Source organism: Pseudopodoces humilis, chromosome 24 (genome assembly GCF_049639895.1).
Source record: "Pseudopodoces humilis isolate 2021_Gansu_Grassland_sample_001 chromosome 24, ASM4963989v1, whole genome shotgun sequence".
NCBI lineage: Eukaryota > Metazoa > Chordata > Aves > Passeriformes > Paridae > Pseudopodoces > Pseudopodoces humilis.
Window position 1 is genome coordinate 4,279,779 of NC_142223.1, and position 20,913 is coordinate 4,300,691.

Genomic DNA, 20,913 nt, shown 5'->3' on the forward strand with positions numbered 1-20,913 from the left:
CCAGGGGAAAACATGTGAGGGCTCCAGCACTCACCTGCAGAGCTGCTGCCTCCTTGCCAACAGAACAGGCTGTGCTGGACAAGCTTGGGAGGGACCTGGAGCCTGTTCTTCATGCCAGGAGTTTGTCAGTCTATGGTGGTGCCCTGTCACTCACTCCAAGAAGAAGGAAGCCCAAATCAAGTGTGGCAATCAGAGATACTGTGTGGATGGAGACAAAGTGCTCGCACATCTGGTCAATGCAGATCTCAGTTGGAATGATCTCACCCAGCCTTGAATCCTGTTATTTTGCCATTCCAGTCAGAGACAGCAGCTGGCCATCTGCAGCAGCAGGGAATGTCACCACTCCAATGTCACCATATCACCTGGCCAGGGCCCCGGGCCCCTTTGACTGTTTGCACAAAGCTCCTGGGCAGGTGAAGCCACTGCCAGAGGAACCCCAGCTCTGCAGAGAAGAGGGACAGCTCCATCCCCATCCCCATCCCCATCCCCTCTACTGCAGCACAGCCCTGCCCAGGTGCTTGGCCTTTAAATTATTCCCACAGGGGCCAACTGAAAATAATAATTCCTTTCCTGATGGAATTTATTTTAATCTGTATATAACTTGGCATTTTGGGCTAATTCCTTTCTTATTTTATTTCTTCCTTAACAGTATTTTCTTATTACGTTAGATATCATTCTTGTGAAGAAATCATGTTAATGTAAGTATGTAGTGAAGGACCAAAATTGTGTTGTTGAGGTTGGATGTTGGGTAAACAGGGAGCAGAAAGATTTTATCCATGTGCCAAATGACCCCAGTCAGTGCTGCCAGTGGTGCTGCCAATTCTCCAGACAATCCTCCCTCAGCTCCCCTTTGTCTTGAAGCTCCTGGAGCCTTGGAGGAAGGTTCCAGCAACTGGGAGCAGCACAGGAGGAGGAGGAGGAGGCTGGTGGAGATGCCCTGCCTCGATGGCCCTGCTCCAGGAGAACATGGAAATAGCCTTAAACCTGGGGATGGATCCATCCTGTCCCATTCCAGCTGCAGCTCCGTGACTCCTGGCAGCTGCTCGGAGCAAACCACGTGTCTGAGCATGGGACTGCAGCAGCCCTCTATTTTATATATAGTTCTTTTCTTGTTCATATTTCTTAATCCAGTTTGTTTGCTTCCTCTTTTCTTGTACTGCCTCTCTTTATGGATCTTCTTTAATTTAGCACTGATGAAAAATGTTACTTTCTCCACAGCTAAAAGAAATAAACAGAAAGCCTGGCTGAGTTTTTACTTAACTTGTCTGTCTCAGTCAAATGCACCTGACAGCTGCTCCAGGTGGCAGCAGGCTGGCAGGGGCTCTGGAGGGTGTTTAATGAGGTGCACGTGTTTTGTGAGAACATGCAGAGGCCACAGCAATGCCACCAGCAGAATGAAGCTTCTTTTTAGGGCTCACAGTTGGGACAACCTGGCTCCTTGGAGCTGTCATGCTCAGGGACACTCACCACTAACAGAGAACACATGGTTCATTGGTATCCAAGAATTTATTGTTACCTTAATTTACAATTTAACAGTTTGATCAGAACAGACATCAACGCTGCCCCTGTGAATGTGAAGCTGGCAGTGTATGGGGCTGGCTCACCCCAAAATTGTAGCTGCCACATCCCCTGCACGAGGTGTGAAGGGATGAGCCCTGGGCAGAACACCCTCCCCAGGCTGGGAGGAGGGAAAGGCAAGTGGGAGCTGCAGCATCCTCATCCTGCCCCTGCTTCCCCCTCTGCCTGGAGCATATCTCCTTCCTGGCCCCAGAGCTGAGTCCATGGGAACAACTCTGGCATCAAATATTTTATCAAGGGACTGAAAGGTGTCTGGCATCACCTCACCTGTGCAGGGCACGGCTCTGCCTGAAGGGCACAAGAATTATTGTTGGGGAGAGGGCCAGAAAAAAGAAACAGGAGCAAAAACTGGGTTGAGGAATAAGCCAAGCACCCAGATTTCAGCTCCTAACAATCCCTGAGTGGGGTGTGCTCTCCCCACACCAAGTGTGCAGCAGGTGCTGGCCCAGCTGCCAGCGGGGACGGAGACGGTGGCACGGGCACCTCAGAGCCCAGAACAGCTCCAGCCTTTCCAACCTGAGCCAAGCCCTCGGCTGCTCCCGGAGCCTGTTCCAGGTCACCGGTGCCAGCGCTGCCAGGAGTGCCCGGCGCCAGCTCTCACTGCAGCAGCTGCTGTGCCCCAGCTGCCACACGGACCTGTCCTGGCCGATGGGATCTGCCACCCGAGACAAGCACAGCTCAGGAAGAAAGGCTCTGCTGCTGCCTCCTCATGGGCTCAGTCTGCAGAGGTCTGGAGCTCCCTGAGGCAGAGGGTCCCTCGGGGCTGTCCCTACACGTCGGTCTCGATGCGCAGCCGCTCCATGCGCCGCACGTTGCCCTCCGCGGCCACGCGGCTCGTGATGGGCCGGGCACAGGCCTGGGGGAACCAGCCCCGCTCCCCGTCCCGCAGCCGCTCCCCCCAGCACCAGCCTGGGAGAGAACAGAGCAGGTGACAGGGCCAGGAAGGGCCATGGATCCTGTGGATGCACCACTCTCCTCCCTTGGAGGTGCTGGTTAGAGGCATCCGGGGATGGCAGGGGAGGAGGTTTCTGATTTACTGCCTGTTCTGGGGGGGATTTTTTTCTCTCACTTCTGAGGCCTCTGCTGCTGGTGCCGGGCACAGCCTGCACACAGGAGCCACCCCAAGGAACACAACGGCTGCCCATGGCAGTGCCACCTCCCTCAGCCCCCCAGGACCCACTGTCACCTGCTGAGACACAGCACCAGCCAGTGAGTGCCATGAGTCTCATCAGCAGCCAGGGCTTCCTGGAAGCTTCTGCAATTACTAAAATCCCCGGGGATCACTGAGAGTTCCCCCTGCCCCTGCCCCAGCCCCGTGCTCGCTGGCACTCACCATCCTCTCCCCCCAGCACCAGGACTACATCTGCCTGCTGCAGGGACAGCTCGTCCGCCTCCTTGGCCAGGTAGGCACGGGTGATCTCCACCTGGCTCAGGTCTGCAGGACAGGGGACAGCAGGGACAGTGAGGCACAGCCCCTTGATCAGCCATGACCCCCCAGTTGCCCACCCAGTGCTCCACAGCACAGCATGCTCCATTCCCTCCTGTCCCTGCCCCTTATCCCTCCAAGCTTGTCAAACCTCCTCTAACAAGGGCTGAAAGCATTCCTGGAATTCCTGTGCCTCCCAGGAAATGTATTTAAAGTTAATTGTGACTGATAACTTCCTGGGAGGCAACTCCTAAGGAGCAAGGTGTGGGGTTTTCCTCTCCATTGGCAGGAATAGAGGAGAACCAGGCAGAAACCTGGGCTTGCAAATGCTCCAGTGTAACAGGGAATGCTAGCAGAGCCAGGCTGCCCTCTGGCACACGGTACCTCCTTTGGGAGTGGTGTCGGGCTTTTCCTTCTCCCTGTGCATCAACGCTGCGATCCACCGGGCCCGGTCACTCCTGCCAGAGGAAAACACAAAGAAAGCCTTGGGACAGCATCCCTGTGGCCAGCAGTAGCTGGGACATTCCCAGCAGGATGAATGCTTTCCCGGGGAGTCAAATTGGACAAGCATTTGATCAGGCTATTCAAGGTAAGGACACTTCCCAAGTGGCACACAAGGCCCAGCTGCTTCACTTCACTTGGACAGGGGAAGCTGATATGGGAATTATATGAGAAATGTAAGAGAGAGGAAGGAACAGAGCCTGGGAGAAGCCTGTGCACATCCCCATTTCTGGGAGAAGGAGCATGGGGGTAAAGGGAGATTTGCAGAAGCCTCAGAAGACTCCCAGGGCACCAGTTCACCCCAGGAGCCAGAGCAAAACCCCAGTGTAGCACTCACAGCGTCTCTGCTGACAGCACCACCTCTTCCCGCCGGCCCTCACTGTCCTTCTCCAGCACCACTCGGAGCAGGTGCCCACCGGCCTTGCCAGGAGGAGGGGAGGGTGGATCTGAGCTCTCCACCTTCTCCACAGTGACCTGGTCCAGTGTGGCGTAGTTCATGACCGTGTAACTCTCCTCGCTGTGGCACAGATGGGATCAGAGCCTCAGCTGTGGGGTCTGGGCCACTTCCCAGATCCCAGCCTCGCACAGGAGGCTCAGCAGGCATTTCCAGAGCAGCCTGGAGTGATGCTCAGGGTGGGACATGGCTCTGGGGACTTGCTGGCCACCCACCCACCGAGGCAAAGCCACCAATGGGACTGGGCGCTTCTCTTCTGGCTGACAAGGGTGTCACCTCAAACAGGTGAAAACAGGAATCTCACAGATTTCTCTGGTACGTGCTGCTCGGGAAACTGGGGTTTAATCCCCTAGCTGTTATCCAGGGGAAGGCAGGGCCCTCCCTGCAGCCTCACCTCTTCTTCTTGGTGATGATCAGGACGTCATTGAACAGGAAGAGGTGGCAGAGGCGGCCGGCACCGCGGCGGAAGATCCCGGCCTCCTCCGAGAGCAGCAGGTGCAGCTCCCCCCGCTTCAGCAGCCACCGGGACACCGAGATCAGCGGGAAGGGCTGGAACAGCACCAGGAACAGCCTGAGTTACTGCCCCCCTCACCAGCAGCAGGCAAAATCAAGGCAAGAAGTGAACCTGCAGTGGCCCTGGGCTCAGTTGGGATGGACACACCACGTGTGTTTAAGTGTCTTTTAAAAAGGGGGCGGGTGGAAGGCAGAGCAGCCATGCACCCTGCTCCAGCACACCCAGACCCTGGACCCCAACAGCGGGTGACACTGCCATGGCTTTACTACATCCTTTAAAAACTCCTGCATCCAACAGCCCAGTCCAGGCTTCCCACAAAGATTCCCAGCATTGCTCGCACCTGACTAAACAGGCCTCAGGAGACTTCCCACCACCACTTCCACAAGACCTCACCTTCTTCTTCCCAAATTCCAGCTGTTTCTGCAAGGTGTACATCTGCTCTGTCCTCTCCATAGCCCGAGCTCCATCATTGCAGCTCTTGACCAGCTGGGAAGAGAAAAATATCCCAAGGGAAGCGGGGAAGGGTCGGACACTGAGCCCACCCATCTCCCACACCACCCCCAGCACTAGGGACTGTCCTGCTGCCCTGAGCAGGAGAGACAGACAAATCCTGGCACAGGCTTCATGCCAGGTTTGGGAAAAGACAATGGGATGCTCTCCTGGACAGAGATGGCACATGGGATCTGCCTGGAGAAGGACTCAAGTGAACCTGCACCAAAACTGAGGAGCAACAGGAAGAGGAAGAATTAATCATCTGAGAAAAGCTCAAGGCAGGAGGGTGGACAATTATACAGAAGGGAGGACTCTGTTTGGATGTGAGAGCAGGACAGACTGGGAGCAGCAGGAATGTGCTGCCAAGAGCTGCTCTTCAGGGGAATGAAAGGAAGAGTCACCACTGGCACGGTGGTGGTCGCAGTCTCTGTGGCCCTTTGGCTCTTGTGACTGACCAGTGGCTGGGAAAACACAGGGAGATGAGATCCAGGAGTATGGACACTGCTCGTGACTCCTGCACTCCACACTTCCCTCTGTGCTTCATTCACTGCCCTTTGCCCAAATCCCCAAAAATAACGGCGAGAGTTGTCTCAAGAAGGACAAAGGTGGGCCAAAGAGGAGAGAAGAAAAGAGGATAAGAAAAAGGAACGAACCAAGATCAGGTGACAAAGGTGAGAAGGGGAAAGAAGTGTTCATCCGACAGCTGTTTGGAGCAGAGGAGCCTCAAGTGAACTGATGCTTGGAGGGAGATGAGAGGCTGGAATGGCAGCATTGGATCAGTGCTCCTGAGGGCTGAGCTGGCAGGAGGAGAGGTGGAGGGCTGGCAGCTGGGCCTCACCTTGCTGATGGCCTTCACAGCGCGGGTGGCAGCTCCATACGCTGCGGTGCTTGCGTTTGTTTTTTGCTGGATGGTCTGGAATTCCAAGATAAGACGTTTTAGTGATGTTGCAGCACAGAGAAGGGAGCATCAGCCACAGCCCCGGGATTTCAGGATGCTGCATGTTGATTGAGCTGCTCCCAATGGTCAAAGGAAGGTTTAGCAGTGCTGGGAGCCGTGAATCTGGGGTTTCATGTCTGATACGTGCCTGGCCCTCACCCCTGCAACCCACCACAGATTGGGAGCAGTTACTGGAAATCCCACATCCAGCAGCTTTGCCATTTAGAGCAGATTTCCATGAAGAATGCAAGACCTGCTTTTCATTCCATTCCAGGATGGCTGCCTGACCACCCATCAATCAGGACACTTGTGCCACCCCACCCGGGGACCCAGATAGGGCAGAGAAGAAGCTCAGGTCGCCCAGATGGGTGGTACCAAGAAATGAAGTGTTATTCACAGAGCTTCAAGCTGCACACCTGAGACAGCCCCCAGAGAAGCAGATTGCTCTGGATAAAAATCAGAGAATCACAGAATATGCTGAGTTGGAAGGGACTCATTAGGATCTCCTGGCCCTGCACAGGACACCCCAAGAATCCAATGTGTGCCTGAGAGTTATCCAAATGCTTCTCCTGAATACAGGAGCATCCAGGCTCAGCATCCAGGGCCCAGCTCCAGAGGGCTGGAAGACCAAGCAGAAGCTGTCCTGGGCTCAGCAAACAAAGGGAATAGCAGAGTCACCTCTTCAGAGGGTCCAAGCAGTGTCACTGTGTGACTACTTACATCTAAGAGCAGAGGAAGCCGTGTTACCCTCTGCATGGGCAGAATGAGAAATGAGATCATTGGCAGGCCTCCACACTCTGGTTTCCTTTCGATTTGTTTCAGGGTCTCTTTAAATAAGGGGTTTGTGGTTCTGGAACAGGACAAGAAAGCTCCATTAACTCTGTTCTTCAGTTGTCAGGATTTTCCAGCAGCTCTTCATGTATGGGAAATGCAGAGCAGTGATGGTGCTGCCTGGGGTGCTCATTGTCACTCTGCCAGGCTCGGAGTACCCAGCTGGGAAGAAACGGGACTGATCCCACAGCAGATGGTGGGAAAGCACCCAGAGAGATGTTGAGCCCTCCAAAAGGTGGGTAAAGCCACAGGTGTACCAACAACAGACTCAGACTTGGCCTGGAGATGAACAAGGCCCATCTGTGTCCTTATGTGTTAGTGACCTCTGCAATCCCTGGAGCCCAGAGCCCCTCAGAGAAAATTCCATGGCCAGCACAAGCCCTGTACTCACAGCAGCTTATCCAGTGTCCTCTGCTGATAGACTTCATTGGAGCAGTAGCTGATGTAGGGGTTGAAGTGTTTTGAGGCATGTTCCTCCACGATGTCACTGATATCAGGGATCAGGAGGTGCTCCTGGTGTCGCTTCTCCAAGTCTTCAAAGAAGCTGAGGAGAGAATTAAAACAACCTCACCACATGACTCACTAGGGCTGGACAAACTGAATGTTCCCACTGCAGCTTCTCCCCAGTTTTCCCAGAGGAGATGGAGCCTGGATCCCTTCTGGCAGGGCAGCTCCAGCAGCTGAGACACCCACGCCTTCTCCAGAGGCACACACTTCCTCCATTCCTGCACGGGATCCCTCCTCCACCTCAGCCCTCCATGAGGTTTCGTTTCTGCCCCATTGGGAAGCCACAACCCCTCAACGCCCCCACAGCCATTCCCAGGGCTGCTGCATCCTCCTGCTGCTGCTTTCCCACACGGACACAGCTCGCCCAGCACTGGCTTCCAAGGCATTTCCTCCCCACCTCCCCGCGAGTACCTTCAACAATCCAAGGGATGGTTGGTTTAGCACTACAAATAAAAGCTCAGGGTCCCCTCCCAGGCCTGCCTGCTTCCAGCCCCAGGCCCCACGTGCCTCGTGCTGACTGTCAGGATGTCCCCAATGTTGGAGAAGAGGTGGTGGTGCTCTGTCTGAGTCATGGTCTCCTTCAGCTCCTCTGACTTCATGAAGTGGCCCACCAGGATGCTCAGGCTGTGCATGTAGGAGTACTCAGAAGTGATGATCTCAAACATTGCCTGGAGAAAGAAGGGAAGATGCAACAGCATAAACTGACAAAGCTGGAAATTAATTGTTAAATCTTATTTATACTCTCTTGGCAAAAAGCCACTGGAAATGACTTGCCTCCATGTTGGTTTCTGTCACCTCATGCATGGCCTGGCCAATACCAATAATCCCAGTGTGTTTTAGGACATTCAGTTGTTAAAAAGCCATGAAGATGTTTTCCCTTCCCATCAGCATCCAGCGGAGCTGCCTGTTTCCCCACCAATCTGTGCAGGTGAGCCCTCCCAGCACTGCCCAGTCCTGGAGCAGCTGGAAGCAGCAGCACCATGAGCTGAGCCAAGCCCAGCTCCACCTGGAGCCAGCCCTGACAGAGGCACGTGTGTCCCACAGCCTTTGGTGCTTCTGCTGTACTCCCAGGCATATCCCAGGCCTCTCTCACCTCCTGCCGCTTGCGCTCCTCGGGTGAGATCCTCTGCAGGATGCCCGACTCCAGAACCTGTGGATGAGCAGGAACAATGGTCCTTGCACGCCCTCTAGTGCGGTCTGGGGCTGTGTCAGCTGCCCCATTGCACATCCCACCACCACACACTGTCACAACCCACCACACACTGTCACAACCCATCACATACCATTACAAGCCATCACAACCCATCAGAACCCACCCCACACCACCACTCACCACCACCACTGCCCATCACCAGTCACTCCTGCATCACCCCCCCTGCAGCATCACCTGGCCCCCAGCCCCCAGCAGCTCCCTGGATGAAGACTGCTCTCCCCACAGTCCAGGGGAAGCCCAGCAAGGAGCACCCACCTTCCCTGCAGCTGTGGGTGAAGCCAAACCACAGCAGCAGCACCTGCAGCAACAGCCCTGGGCAGACCCTGCATGTGCCAGCCAGGGCTGGACAACCCAGACAACCCAGAACATCCCAGTGCAAGGACTAATGATATGGAATTATCCCCTCACAGCTCTCAGACCCCACGAGCTGCTGCCCCTACCTCTGGGAGCTGGCTCCAGGTCAGCTGGGCCGGGCGGTAGCTCTGCACCATGATCGTGGAGCCCAGAGAGGATGGCTCCTCTGGCAGGGACTCCTCCAGCAAGTCCTCGTCTGACTCATGGCTGACAGATTTCAGACCTCTCTCACGGATCTCCTGATACAGCCGGGGCTCTGCGGAGGAGAAGACACGAGGTCAACACAGCAGCCTCTCCCAGCCCACGGCTTCCCTTCCTTCCCACCACGGCCGCCCGGCCCTGTTGGCTGCGAGCCACAAGTGCCAGTGAGCCCGGGCCAGAAACTCCCTGATGAGGCTGGACTTTGCACTGCACGGATCACCCAGCGGCTCCTGCTCCCAACAGCCTCCCACAGCTCTCCCATTTTCCCTGGGAACTATCTATCTGCAAGCATGGCAGCAACTGGAGCGTGATCAGCCCCAGGAGTGGGAAAGCAGGGCAGCAATGCTCCTGTTGCTTCGGGGAAACAGAGACAAAAGCCATGGCCCCAGGCCACGGGCAGGGAGCAGCACAGGGGGGAAGGGAAGCCAAGCAGGGATTTGCTTGGCTGAGGCAGAGTGGCCAGGAGCACTCACGGTCCTTGAAGGAGCCACCACGCTTCTGCACCCGCTTCCTTCCGAGGGTTCTCTGCAAGGGCAAGAGGAGAGCTTGCTGTGGTTACCACACTTCTGAGGCCCTGGGAAAACTTTCAGGAAAAGGGGGAGTTACCTGTGCCAGTCAGCCCACACCACCCTGTTCTTTCAGCCTGGCTTTGTCTGAGCTCTGTTTGCCTTACCCAGGTGACTCAGCTTTCACCTCCCGTACCCAGGGTCACGCTCAGAACCATTCTGTACCTGCACTGCTGCTGTCAAATCTCTCTCTCTGGACTTTGCCTGCTCTGGAGTCTCCCTGTCCCCAGACGTGCTTCACCCACATCTGTGTACAACTGGAGCTGCGCACCCGGCCAGCCGCACCCTGCAAACATCCCGCAGCCGCCTGCCAAGTGTCCAGCTCCACTCCCCACGAAAGCCATGTCAGCTATTCCCAGGCTCTCCAGGGACCTGCAGCATCTGCTGGTGACACGGAGCTTCCCAAGGCACCAGTCATGACACCAGGCTCAGCAAACCAGCCCTAGAGCTGACCGGAGCTGTGGGCCCTGCAGCTCCTCTGTCACCACCAGGAGAGCAGGACCTCACCCCTGCCTGACAGGGGTGACAGCGGGTGCTAAACCCACCTTGCTCCTGGCCGGGCTGTGGCTGGGCAGGGCGCTGCCATCCTCAGACACGGGTTTCAGTGAGGGAGCGGCCTTGGCTGGCCCCAGCTCGGTGTCCAGCCCGGCGTCCAGCCCCTTCATGGCCGCGCGGTAGGACATGTTCCTCAGGTTGCGCTTGAGGGCCCCTCCGCCATCATCCTCACCCTCTGCCTCCGGGGCCAGGATGGGGACGGCCACCCGCTTTGGGTCGGGGCTCAGGGGTTCCCGTCTCGCCCCGAAGCTCTGGTGCCGGGAAGGGCTGTTCTTGGGCTTGGAGGAGACAGCCAAGCTTTTGGGGATGAGCTGCTGCGTTCCCACCTTCAGCGCGGCCGGGCTGTCCGTGCTGAGGATGATGCGACGCGGCTCGGCCGAGGTGGGGGAGGCCAGTGGTGACAGTGAGGTGGCATTGGGAGCCGTGGTGGAGCTGCGGTTCCCGGGGGCACAGCTTGGGCTGGGGGGCACCGGCTGCACTGGGTGGCATCGGTACTCCAGGAGCAAGGTCTTGTCATCCACATAGGCAGGAGAGGGGCTCCGAGACATGGCGGAGGCCCAGGGGAGCAGCAAGCTGAGGACAGACAGACAGACAGACAGGTGGCTGAACACCTCCCAGTAAGGCAGCAGGAATTTATGCTGAGCCACAGGAACCTTGGGACAGCGCAGGATTCGGCCTCCGCCTTCCCAGGGTGCTCCGCAGGCAGGGCCTGTACGGACACATTCGGGATGCTGTCACCGCCCGCGCTCCTCACGGGGCCACCGTGTGCCAGGGCCAGCCTGGGGGCTCCAGGACCTGGTCAGGCACCGGGAGCAGCCAGGCCGTGCTGCAGGCTCCGGGCAGGCTCAGACCTGAGCCAGGCAGGGCTGGAGCCTCCCTGATCCCCACTGCTGCCACACCTCTGTATTCCCTCACTCCCCTTTGGGGTGCTGCCAGCCACCACAGCCTGTCTGTGTCCTCCTGAATGCCACCTGCCCCGGGCTGTGGAATCCCCAGCAGCGCCTGGCCATGAACCGTGTGCTCCTCCAAGCTCGTACCTGCCCCAAACCGTGCCGAGGAGCGGCTCCACGCCGCCCACAAAAACACCTGCCCTACTCCCTGGGGCTCCCCAGCCAGGGTTAAGGTCACTCATCCCCTCCTGTTCCACACACAGAACCACGTACCTTTCTACAGAACAGACAGAGTGTTTTATGCCCTCTGCCCATTACATAACTCCGGGAGAAGCTATGGTTTAATTGTCCTCAACTGAGATCCCATTGTGTGCCAGTGCCATCTCCAAGCTGTTCCCTTTCAAAGACCAGGAAACAAACCAAGGCTGAGCGTGCTTTTCCCCTGCGTGAATGACTGGCAGGAGGACAGCACAGACCCATCAACAACAGCTCATTTGACAGAGACGCTGCTCCTTCCACTGTCCTAGGATGCAGGACATATGCTCTGTGTCCAGAGGTCTGCCAAGTGTCCTGCGGACGAGCAAAGCGCCACATTCCGCTCTTAACCCCATCCTAGCTGGGGATGGAGCTTATCTTAAGCCCTGGTAACAATAAACATGCCTGAATCCAGAGGGTCTGGGGGCCACAGCATCCGCAGCTCTCGGTGCTGGGGTGGAGGGAGGCTCGGTGGCCACCCAGGGCATCGATCCCCCGTGTCGCTGCCCGCGGTGGCACACGGGCACAGGCACCGTCACTGCCTGTGGATTCCATCCCTGCGTGCCCAGGGCTGCGGTGCAGGGGGCAGGGCTCCAAAAGGGCCGAGAGCACGCGGGATACAACCCTGGGAAGCACTCAAACCCCTCTGCGATGGACCCAACCCCCCCCAGCACCGCTGGGCGCTGAGACCCTCGGGGACAGCGGGGACAGAGCCGCGGCAGGACGAGCCTCGGGAGGGACGGGACAGCCGGTCCCCGCCGTCCCCTCCCCGGAAGGCGCTCGGCAGCCGCTCGCTCGGGGCCGCCGCCCGCACGGCTGCCCCGGTGCCGGTCCCGATGCCGCTGCCGGTCCTTCCCCCGGGTCCCCGGTCCCTCCGCAGCGCCCCCGCCCCGACCCCACCGCGCCCGCACCTACCCGCGCCCCTCGGAGCCAGCGCGGCGGCGGCGGGCGGGGAAGGGCTGGGAGGGACCGGGAAGGGCTGGGAGGGACCGGGAAGGGCTGGGAGGGACCGGGGCGGGACCGGGGGAGGTGCCGGTCCTGCCCCCGAGGCCGTGCCGGGCTGGGGGTGTCGCTCGGGGCCCGGAGCCGCTGCCGGTGTCCCGTGCCGGCTCCGGCCCGCGCTCTGCTCCCTGCCGCGCTCCGTCCCGGGGCCGCCGCGGCTTCCCAGGGATAAAAAAAAAATTAAGCTTCTCTAGGAACAGTGTTTTGCTGTTTCTTGATGAGTGTTAATGAGGTGTTTGCGCGGAGCGTCGCTGCCGGCCCCTGCAGTCTCGGCATTCCCCATCCCCTAAGGTGCAAGGGTGCATCTGCAAGGTCCCTGAAGGCGGGGGATTGCTCGGTGTCGTTCTCCTGTCGCGTTAACGGGTGACAAACGAGTGTGCCCGGGCTGTCCTCGGGGTCTGGCCGACACACACTCGGTACTTCAGCAGCCCAGCTGTCTCTTGCTACAGGCGTGTCTGATGCTCGCTTTAGCTGGGTCTTCAGTGGTCAAAGGTAACCTCGAGTGATCCCTCCGGATGCACAGAACATCAGTTTCGGCTGCTTTTGGACGCTGCAGCTACTGGAAAAGAGGATCTGAGGGTCAGGCTGCTGACAGCTGCCCAGTAAGGCTCAACAATGCTGTGTCTTTACTAGAAACAGACTTTTCCTTGACCTTCTCTTTTGGCCCCCTGTTCTGCTCCTCCCCATCCCCCAAATGGGGCTTTTTTCTCACTTGTTTGTGGTGAATCTCAAGCACTCTGTGCATGACAAAGTCCACTTGTCAGCAATATTCTTTTAAATGCCTCTGTTCTCTCCACTCCGGGGCCTGCCTGACAATCGCCCCATTATCACAGCTTTCTTATCCCATAGGTTTTTTATCCTATCCCTCCGGGGCTAATAAGGAGAAAGGCTCCAGAGAGAGGAGGGCTCCTACTCAAGGGTTCAGCTCCTACTGAAACCCTCCCGATCTCCGGGGAAGGGCCATTATCCCGAATGTGGGACACCATCATTTGATCACCATGAATGACTTTTTGAAGCGAGGCCATTCATCAGTTGTGTAATGGGGTTTTTAGCTCAAAGACACGGCTTTTAAGTAATTTCTGCTCCCAGGGTCCCCTGGAGCTGAACCATCTGACCTCTATCACTGGGCAGTTCACTGCTCTGCTCTCTGGTTGTGAAAGGAAATATGCTTGACATTTTCCATCACCTCACCGATGCCCCATCCCAACACTTTCTCCCCCCCTGGAATACTCTCACTCCTCCCTCTGCAAACATCCTATCCCTTCAGTGGGATGTGATGCACCTGCTTTGCTCTGGGGAGGCCTCGAGTGCTCTGTCCACCTCTGGACCCCTCACAACAAGAGAGATGTTGCGGGGCTGAAACATTTCCAGAGAAGGGCACAGGTCTGGGGGAAGGGCTGGAGAAATCTTGTGTGGAGTGGAGGGAGCTGAGGGAGCTGGCAGGGCTCAGCCTGGCAAAAAGAGAGGCTTGGGGGGGACTTTCTGGCTCTGCACAACTCCATGACAGGAGGAAAACAAGGATGAGAGGAAACCTCAAAGTTGTGCCAGGGGAGGTTTGGGTTGGATATGAGGAAGAATTTTTTAATGGAAAAGATGTCCAGGCATTGGAAGGGGCTGCCCAAGGAGGTTTGGAGTCCCCATCCTTGGAGGTGTCCAAGGAAAGCCTGGATGTGCTGCTCAGGGCTCTGTTCTAAGTGACAAGGTGGGGATTTGGCACAGGCTGGACTGGATGGCCTTGGAGAGCTTTTCCAACCTTAATCACTGTGTGATTCCATGATGCTGACCTCAGAAGCAAGTGGGGTGGCCATAAGTTAATTTTTTGAGGGTCTTTTGAATATTACAAACCCACACACAGGACATCAGACTCCACAGGTACTTCAGAGTGGCAAAGCCAGACAGTGACACACCCACTGTCCCATTATTTGGGATGTTCTCCATGGTTATTCCATGAAATGAAGCTCACAGGACCACTGCTTATAAAAGCACACAGGTTTATTGCATATCAATCTCATGTATAAATTCATTGTAGCATTGGAAAGATTACATTTGGTATACATTCCTATTCTACAGCATTAACCTCAAAATCAGCTTTTTCTATTCATTATTTTAAAGGAATTTCTCTACACAAGTACATTTGTCTTTTATCACAAGCATCAAAATGAAATTTGTAAAATTGCCTTTTTTTTTTAATTATTTTCTACACTTCATATCTTTTATTTCATTATGCTCCCAACAAAGCGATTCCATATTAATTAATAACTGCCAACACTTTTTCTTTCTTCCTTGGCAGTTCGAGGCTTCGAGCCTCGGACGCAAAATCTAATCACATATACAATAAGTGCATCTACGGAATTTTTTTCTTTTTAATAAAAATTTCACAAACGGACACAATAATGACTGCTAAACACAAGTCATGCACAGTTTACTTATAAACATAACAGAAGCAATATACAATCAAGAATGATATGGAACAAGCACCATCCTCTTTCTCAATGTTTTTTAAACATTATATGAAAACCAGACATTTACAATTGATTTAAAAAAACACTATACAGGTCTAAAGGAAAAAAAAAAAATCCAACCTAAATCATATCTGTATTGTAACAATGGGAAAAGGAATGACATAGGATGCACAGATTTATGATTCTTGCAAGCACAATATATATATGTTTTAAATTACATCTTCTGCAGGCTGGAAATGACATCAGGGCAAAACATCTCTTGCTTTGAAGAGAGCAACGAGAATGTAAAATACACTGAGAATTACTTTCAGAATTACTTTGTTCACATGTGAATTGCACATTTGGAAAATCAAAGCTGCCTTTTTTTTCTTTTTCATTCTTTTTTTTTATATTTTTTTTAATTATTTTTAATTTTTTATTTATTTATTTTTTAAAATTTCTTCTTCCAAAGTGGTAATAAGAATTAACGACAGAAGAAAGAGAAAAAAAGAACCTCGGAATCATTCAAGAACGTTTTAGTCACAGTTTCACTCAACACTACGGAGAAGTTTCATGGCTTTGTGAGAACACTACTGACCACCGGCGAGGAGCAGAGGGTTTTGCCCTTGTGTTGCCAGCACTGACCCGAGTGACGCCGCTCCTGCCCTTGGGGACAGCGCTGCCACCACGGGCAGGCTCCCAGCGCTGCCCCTCGCCCCCCGCCACACACACACACACAGTACAGCACGGAAAAACCGAGTGGAAAGTCAGCAGATTGACCTGGGCGGGGGCACGGGGGGCTCACGATCCAGTGCTTTGATGCTTAGAGTCAAACACGTTCACCTCATTGTGCAAGAGCTTTCGAAAGGCTCCGTCCGCGCCACGGCAGCGAGGAGCTGCTCCCAAGGGCGGCCACTGAGTGTCTAAGTGCTGATTGGGGATGGGGCAAAGCTTCCTCTGCACTGTCCGAGGGAGGACAGGACCCCAGCAGGTGTCTGTCCCGTGAGCACACCCAGCTGGTGTTTGTTCAGCCCCGTTTGGGTTTGGGCTCCCGCGCAGCGACGTCCCCGAGGTGCCTGGCGAGGCAGGGCCTGGTGGCCTGGGACAGCTTGGAAAGGCACCAGCCCAGAGCAGCTGGAGCACCAAAGGGCCCATCCCAGGGAAGAAGCCAGCAGCCCAGCAGGAGAACTGGGTGCCTCAACAAGTCCTGCAGGACCTGGCGCCTCAGCACATCCCATGGGACAACCTCAGCTCATCACACTGGAGAGCTCCCAGGTGTCTGCAGCAGCCACAGCGATCACACCAGGACCAACCACCAGCTCTCAGTTGGTGGGAAGCAGGGAAGCACAGACACGAGACCCACATTCTCCTTCCTGAGCAGCTCAGGCAGGAAGGTCCAGCTGTGGCCAGAGAAAGGGCCCTTCATGGAGCACCAATGCTTCAACCCTGTGCAGCTCCCAGCCCCACCTGTCCACTCCAAAAATCCCCAGGGCTTCTTCTTCTTTCCCCTGTGCTGTTGTGGCTGTGAAAATACTTTAAATAAATAGATCCTACACAAAGCTCTGGGTTTAAGCCACACCTGGAGCGGTGCTCTGGCTACCAGACACACTGCAGCCACTTCCCATCCCTGCCACCTTCACCTGCCCTGGATCCCAGTGTGTCCTTGGGGTTGGACACTACAGCTCCACGTCTCACCAAAGCTCCCAGAGCTTCCCCAGCATTGGGAAGGCAGCAGTGCTCCTATATCAGAATGTCCTTGACACAAACCTGTCGGGAAGCAGCCTTGAAAAGACAAGATTCTCTGCTAAAGCAGCAAAATGGAACCTCCACACCTGCTGTGAGCTGCAGCATGTTCCAAGTGCAATCCAATGAAAGGTAGAGATTAACAGAGGTTCTGTTAAGTAAAGTCTACCTGTTTCTTTATCTTAATGGGAAAAATTGAAACTTGTAATCAGTGCTAAATTAGAGGAGTCGGGAGATCCTACAACACGAGCTAGAGGTAATGGGGAGAAAACTGGATTAGGAAATATGAAAAGAAAAAAATATCATTTAATGATTTTAAACCCTATATTTTTAATGTCCTCAATCCCTGGCTGGATAATACCTCCCTATCCTTGGCCAGGGGCCTTCAGGAGATCCATGGAGAGCCAGGGAAGGGGGACAGAGACAGTGCGAGCTCAGTCAGAGGAAGGACCTGACCAGCTGCTTCTGGAGAAATGACACAACTGGCAGCAGAGCTGAGAGAGGGATGGGGAGACCATAAATAACCCAAATAAATCCCCACAATAACACTTGCATTCCTTAGTATTGGCCCACATTTTGGTGTCCAGCTCACTGCCACTCCCTTGGCTGCTCTGTCACCTCCCTGTGCTGCAGAGTGCAATGCTGACCTGCCCTAAGGTTTCTTCCAGGGTGAACAAACCATGGTCAGAGCACACAAACGCTCACTGCTGCCCACAGATATGGCAGGCAGGGCCACAGGCCCTGCCAGAGAGAGAGGCTCAGACACGTGGTTTGCTCCGAGCAGCTGCCAGGAGTCACGGAGCTGCAGCTGGAATGGGACAGGATGGATCCATCCCCAGGTTTAAGGCTATTTCCATGTTCTCCTGGAGCAGGGCCATCGAGGCAGGGCATCTCCACCAGCCTCCTCCTCCTCCTCCTGTGCTGCTCCCAGTTGCTGGAACCTCCCTCCAAGGCTCCAGGAGCTTCAAGACAAAGGGGAGCTGAGGGAGGATTGTCTGGAGAATTGGCAGCACCACTGGCAGCACTGACTGGGGTCATTTGGCACATGGATAAAATCTTTCTGCTCCCTGTTTACCCAACATCCAACCTCAACAACACAATTTTGGTCCTTCACTACATACTTACATTAACATGATTTCTTCACAAGAATGATATCTAACGTAATAAGAAAATACTGTTAAGGAAGAAATAAAATAAGAAAGGAATTAGCCCAAAATGCCAAGTTATATACAGATTAAAATAAATTCCATCAGGAAAAGAAAAAATTCTTTTATTATTTTCATTTGGCCCCTGTGGGAATAATTTAAAGGCCAAGTGCCTGGGCAGGGCTGTGCTGCAGCCTCTAGGATGGGACAGGATGGGACAGGATGGGACAGGAGGGGACAGGATGGGACAGGAGGGGACAGGGCTGTCCCCCTACTCTGCAGAGCCGGGATTCCTCCGGCAGGGTCGGCTCTCGGGCTCTACCTACCCAGGAGCTTTGTGCAAATACATGAAGCAGCTCGGTCACACCTCCTGGTGCTCTCAGAGCTCTGGGCACTTTCACAGGTTGTTGTGGAAAACCAAAAAGGAAAGGGTAAATTTTCTTGGGAAACACACTGGTGCTGCTAGTTTACCTTTTGTTTCCTCCGTACCAAAGCCACCCTGGATTCTTTCCTGTGGGGGCACTCTGAGACTCCCCAAAATCAGCCTCATGTGTGCTCTTGGGTGCAAAGCTGACTTGCAAAGGTGTCACACCCAATTCTGACTCTGCTTTGCTCAGGGAGCTGATCCCGTTGTTTTGGCCTGCTGGAATGAGGCTTCCCACACTACACTGGCTTAGAACCCTCCATCTGCCCTTTTCCATGGCTTTTCCATGGCCTAACCATTCCATAAGGGAATGACATCTCCAAATTCCCTGCTCCAACAGCAGATGGGAATTGCAGCCGAGAACAGCATAAAGCCCACAGCATTTGTGGAGGCTGCTGTAAAGCAGTAGAGAAGATGAAGTTTTGAAGTAATTGGAAATCACTCATAAAATCTCCGTAAGAAATTTTAGAGTCAGAGAGACAACTGGATTCTCATTGCTCTGCACCCCTCAGGCTGCTAGAGCATGGAAATGTTCATCTTCCTACTTAAATTGCAGGCCAAGCAGCAGCGGGCAGTGCAGAGGGAAAACCAGGCCAGAGCAATGGTGTGAATCAGAGATCTGTGCCACAGGCACCACCAGCACGGGGTGATGGCACACTGAAACCCCAGGAGGTGACACACGAGCAGATGGGTCCGAGCTGCCCTGGGTGAGACGAGCCTTGCCCAGCACACATTTCCTTATGCACATCCGGGGAGGGCTTTATCCCCTGACCTCTCTGCTTAGGGAAATCCAAGCATTTCCAGGAGTTCCACCACCCTGGCTCTCTCCTGGGCACTCCAGCCCATCCTGGGCTCACAGGAGGAGCAGGGAGCTCTCCCAGCCTTGCTCAGGGCACAGCCGACCATCTGTGTCCATGTGACACATCTGTCACCCCAACCTCAGCACGTTCCAGGCTGGAGGTGTCTCAGCTGGGAGCTGCAATGTGGCTCATGATGACTGCAGGCAAGGTGGCCTCACCTTGGAGCTTTGCTCAGTGCCAGTGTTTTGCTGGGAACAAAGGACATGATGGTGTTTCTATGGGAGTGCAGAATTCTGAATTCTTTTTTTGGGGGGTCAGTTAAATAGGTTGATTTGCCTTTCCCTGGCATAACTCCAGTGGCTGTGTCAGAATTGCACCAGGGTCAGGTCATACCTGGCTCTCTTCCCTTGATGCTTCACCAATTCAGCTGGATGGGAAGGAAATGCTGCCATGTGGTTCCAAGCTATCGTTCCTGCTCAGGCTGTGCTGGCTCAGTGACGCCGGTTTGGAAGGTTGGAGGGGCCCATCTTTGATTGCACTGGTGCAATTCGTGTCTTGCTCATGCTATTCCTACAGGCTGTGAAATTCTAGGGCTGCTTCGGGGTTATCCAGTTTGTTCTGATAAATTAGAAAGGAAAACTCTGGAGAGATAAAAATGCAGGACGTGTAGGTTGGATGTGACAGGTTTCCTTCTCAGCCCAAAGTCCAGACGACTCCCTGAGGCCCTCTCATCCATCTTCTGCTCGCTGGGATTTTGCTGGGATGGCTGCAGCACCACCGCCGCCTCGCCTGGGCTCCGGCCAGTGCCTTGTGGACCTCTCAGAGGTGGTTGATGGGGTTAAAGGTCCCCGACTCTGAAGCTGCTCCTGCCATGTCCAGCCAAGCCCCCAGAGAGTTCTGGGAGGACGTGTGGAGGGGAGCGTTCTCAGACAGGGACAGCATCATTGCATAAGCCTGGGGGAGAGAGGGATGCAAGGACATGAGTGAGAACACGGGATGGAGGAACACCCTGTGTAAAACACAACACCACCTCACCCTGCCCACCTGGGCCAGCAGCATCCTCTGTGCTGGCCTAAACTCACATCCACTCTCTGGGATGGCACCCACCACTCAAAATTCCAGATTTGTCGTGGTTTTTAGGGACAGTCAGGAGAGACCATCATTCTCACAGGTTTTCACAGGACTGAACCCATCCTGCACTGCCTGTGCTCAGTCACAAACCTCCACATGATTCCAGGTTCTGCTTCCAGGGGAAAACAGCTTTTACTGGGGCTTGTTCTTAAAAAAAGCACATCCCCAGACAAGCCAGTGGCTCAGTGAGGGTGGGCTGGGGGAGCAGTGCCCTGGGAATGGGGCAGCAATGCCCAGTGGGAAGTGGTGCCCATCCTGACTTGATGCCTGGCATGCAGGCACTGGTGATGCCAGTGTGGATATTTAGGGATGTGGAATTCTCATTGGCATGATTGGGGTGGTCAGGGTGGGTTTATTGCTGCAGTGAAACCCTTAAAGGTGTCTGCTGAGAGAAATGCAGCGAGACTTTGTCCTCTAACAAACTGCTGGTTCCTTGGAAGATGGCTGCTCTCCTTCCAGCAGGACACAAGATTGGCCTCCCACACCTCTCTGTGCCCCCTCAGCCCACGTGAGTGATGCAAGGGCTTAGGCAGATGATAACCTCATACAGCAGAGGGGAAAACCAATGTCATTGCCACCCATGGCCTGAAAATGAGAACTCCCCACCCTCCTGGCCCAGGGAAGAGGTACAGTTTTGTGCTTTTGTGGGCACACACACTTCTAAAATTGCTTAAAACTAAGCAAAAGGAGTGTTGTGCTGCTCACACAAAGGTTTTATATTACCTGCCAAAAGATGGGTCAAATAATTTAAGTTGCTTACTGTGATTCAAGTGTAAAACAGAGTCCAAACCCAGAAATACTTTCCCCCATCCAAGCACAGTCTGTACCAGGGTGCTACACTGGAAAAGAGCAAGCTGCTCCCAAAGAGTTAGTGCATTTGGGATGTTAGTGACAGAAAGAGTCGGGCAAGAGTTTAAGTGGGTATCACCCCAAAAAACTGCTGTGCACTCTCT

The 20,913-nt window shown here is 54.6% G+C and overlaps 2 protein-coding genes across 5 annotated transcripts in view; both read right to left on the reverse strand.

Annotated features, from left to right (window-relative positions):
- Positions 1-675: 675 nt before the first annotated feature.
- Positions 676-12,274, reverse strand: ARHGEF16 (Rho guanine nucleotide exchange factor 16). 3 transcript variants are annotated; one of them, XM_088066459.1, is made up of 15 exons: positions 12,190-12,274; positions 10,120-10,702; positions 9,482-9,533; positions 8,894-9,063; positions 8,334-8,390; positions 7,748-7,908; positions 7,125-7,277; positions 6,623-6,752; positions 5,804-5,878; positions 4,867-4,959; positions 4,354-4,508; positions 3,843-4,022; positions 3,389-3,462; positions 2,912-3,013; positions 676-1,218 (listed from the first exon to the last, which is right to left on the reverse strand). In XM_088066459.1, the coding sequence occupies exons 2-15, from the start codon at positions 10,675-10,677 to the stop codon at positions 689-691; spliced, it is 2,490 nt and encodes an 829-aa protein (XP_087922585.1). In that variant the 5' UTR covers positions 10,678-10,702; positions 12,190-12,274; the 3' UTR covers positions 676-688. The 3 variants fall into 3 exon arrangements, with proteins under 3 accessions (XP_087922585.1, XP_087922586.1, XP_005528410.2); XM_088066460.1 differs by lacking the exon at positions 12,190-12,274 and adding an exon at positions 11,293-11,428; XM_005528353.3 differs by lacking the exon at positions 676-1,218 and adding an exon at positions 1,488-2,487.
- Positions 12,275-18,505: 6,231 nt separating this feature from the next.
- The window catches only part of PRDM16 (PR/SET domain 16), a 282,440-nt gene continuing 280,032 nt past the window's right edge, over positions 18,506-20,913 (reverse strand). Inside the window, exon 17 of one of the 2 annotated variants that reach the window (XM_088066579.1) lies at positions 18,506-19,783. In XM_088066579.1, the coding sequence (XP_087922705.1) occupies positions 19,649-19,783 (135 nt within the window). In that variant the 3' untranslated portion in view covers positions 18,506-19,648. The remainder of the gene's footprint in view (positions 19,784-20,913) is intronic. The other variant, XM_088066578.1, reaches the window with a different exon arrangement.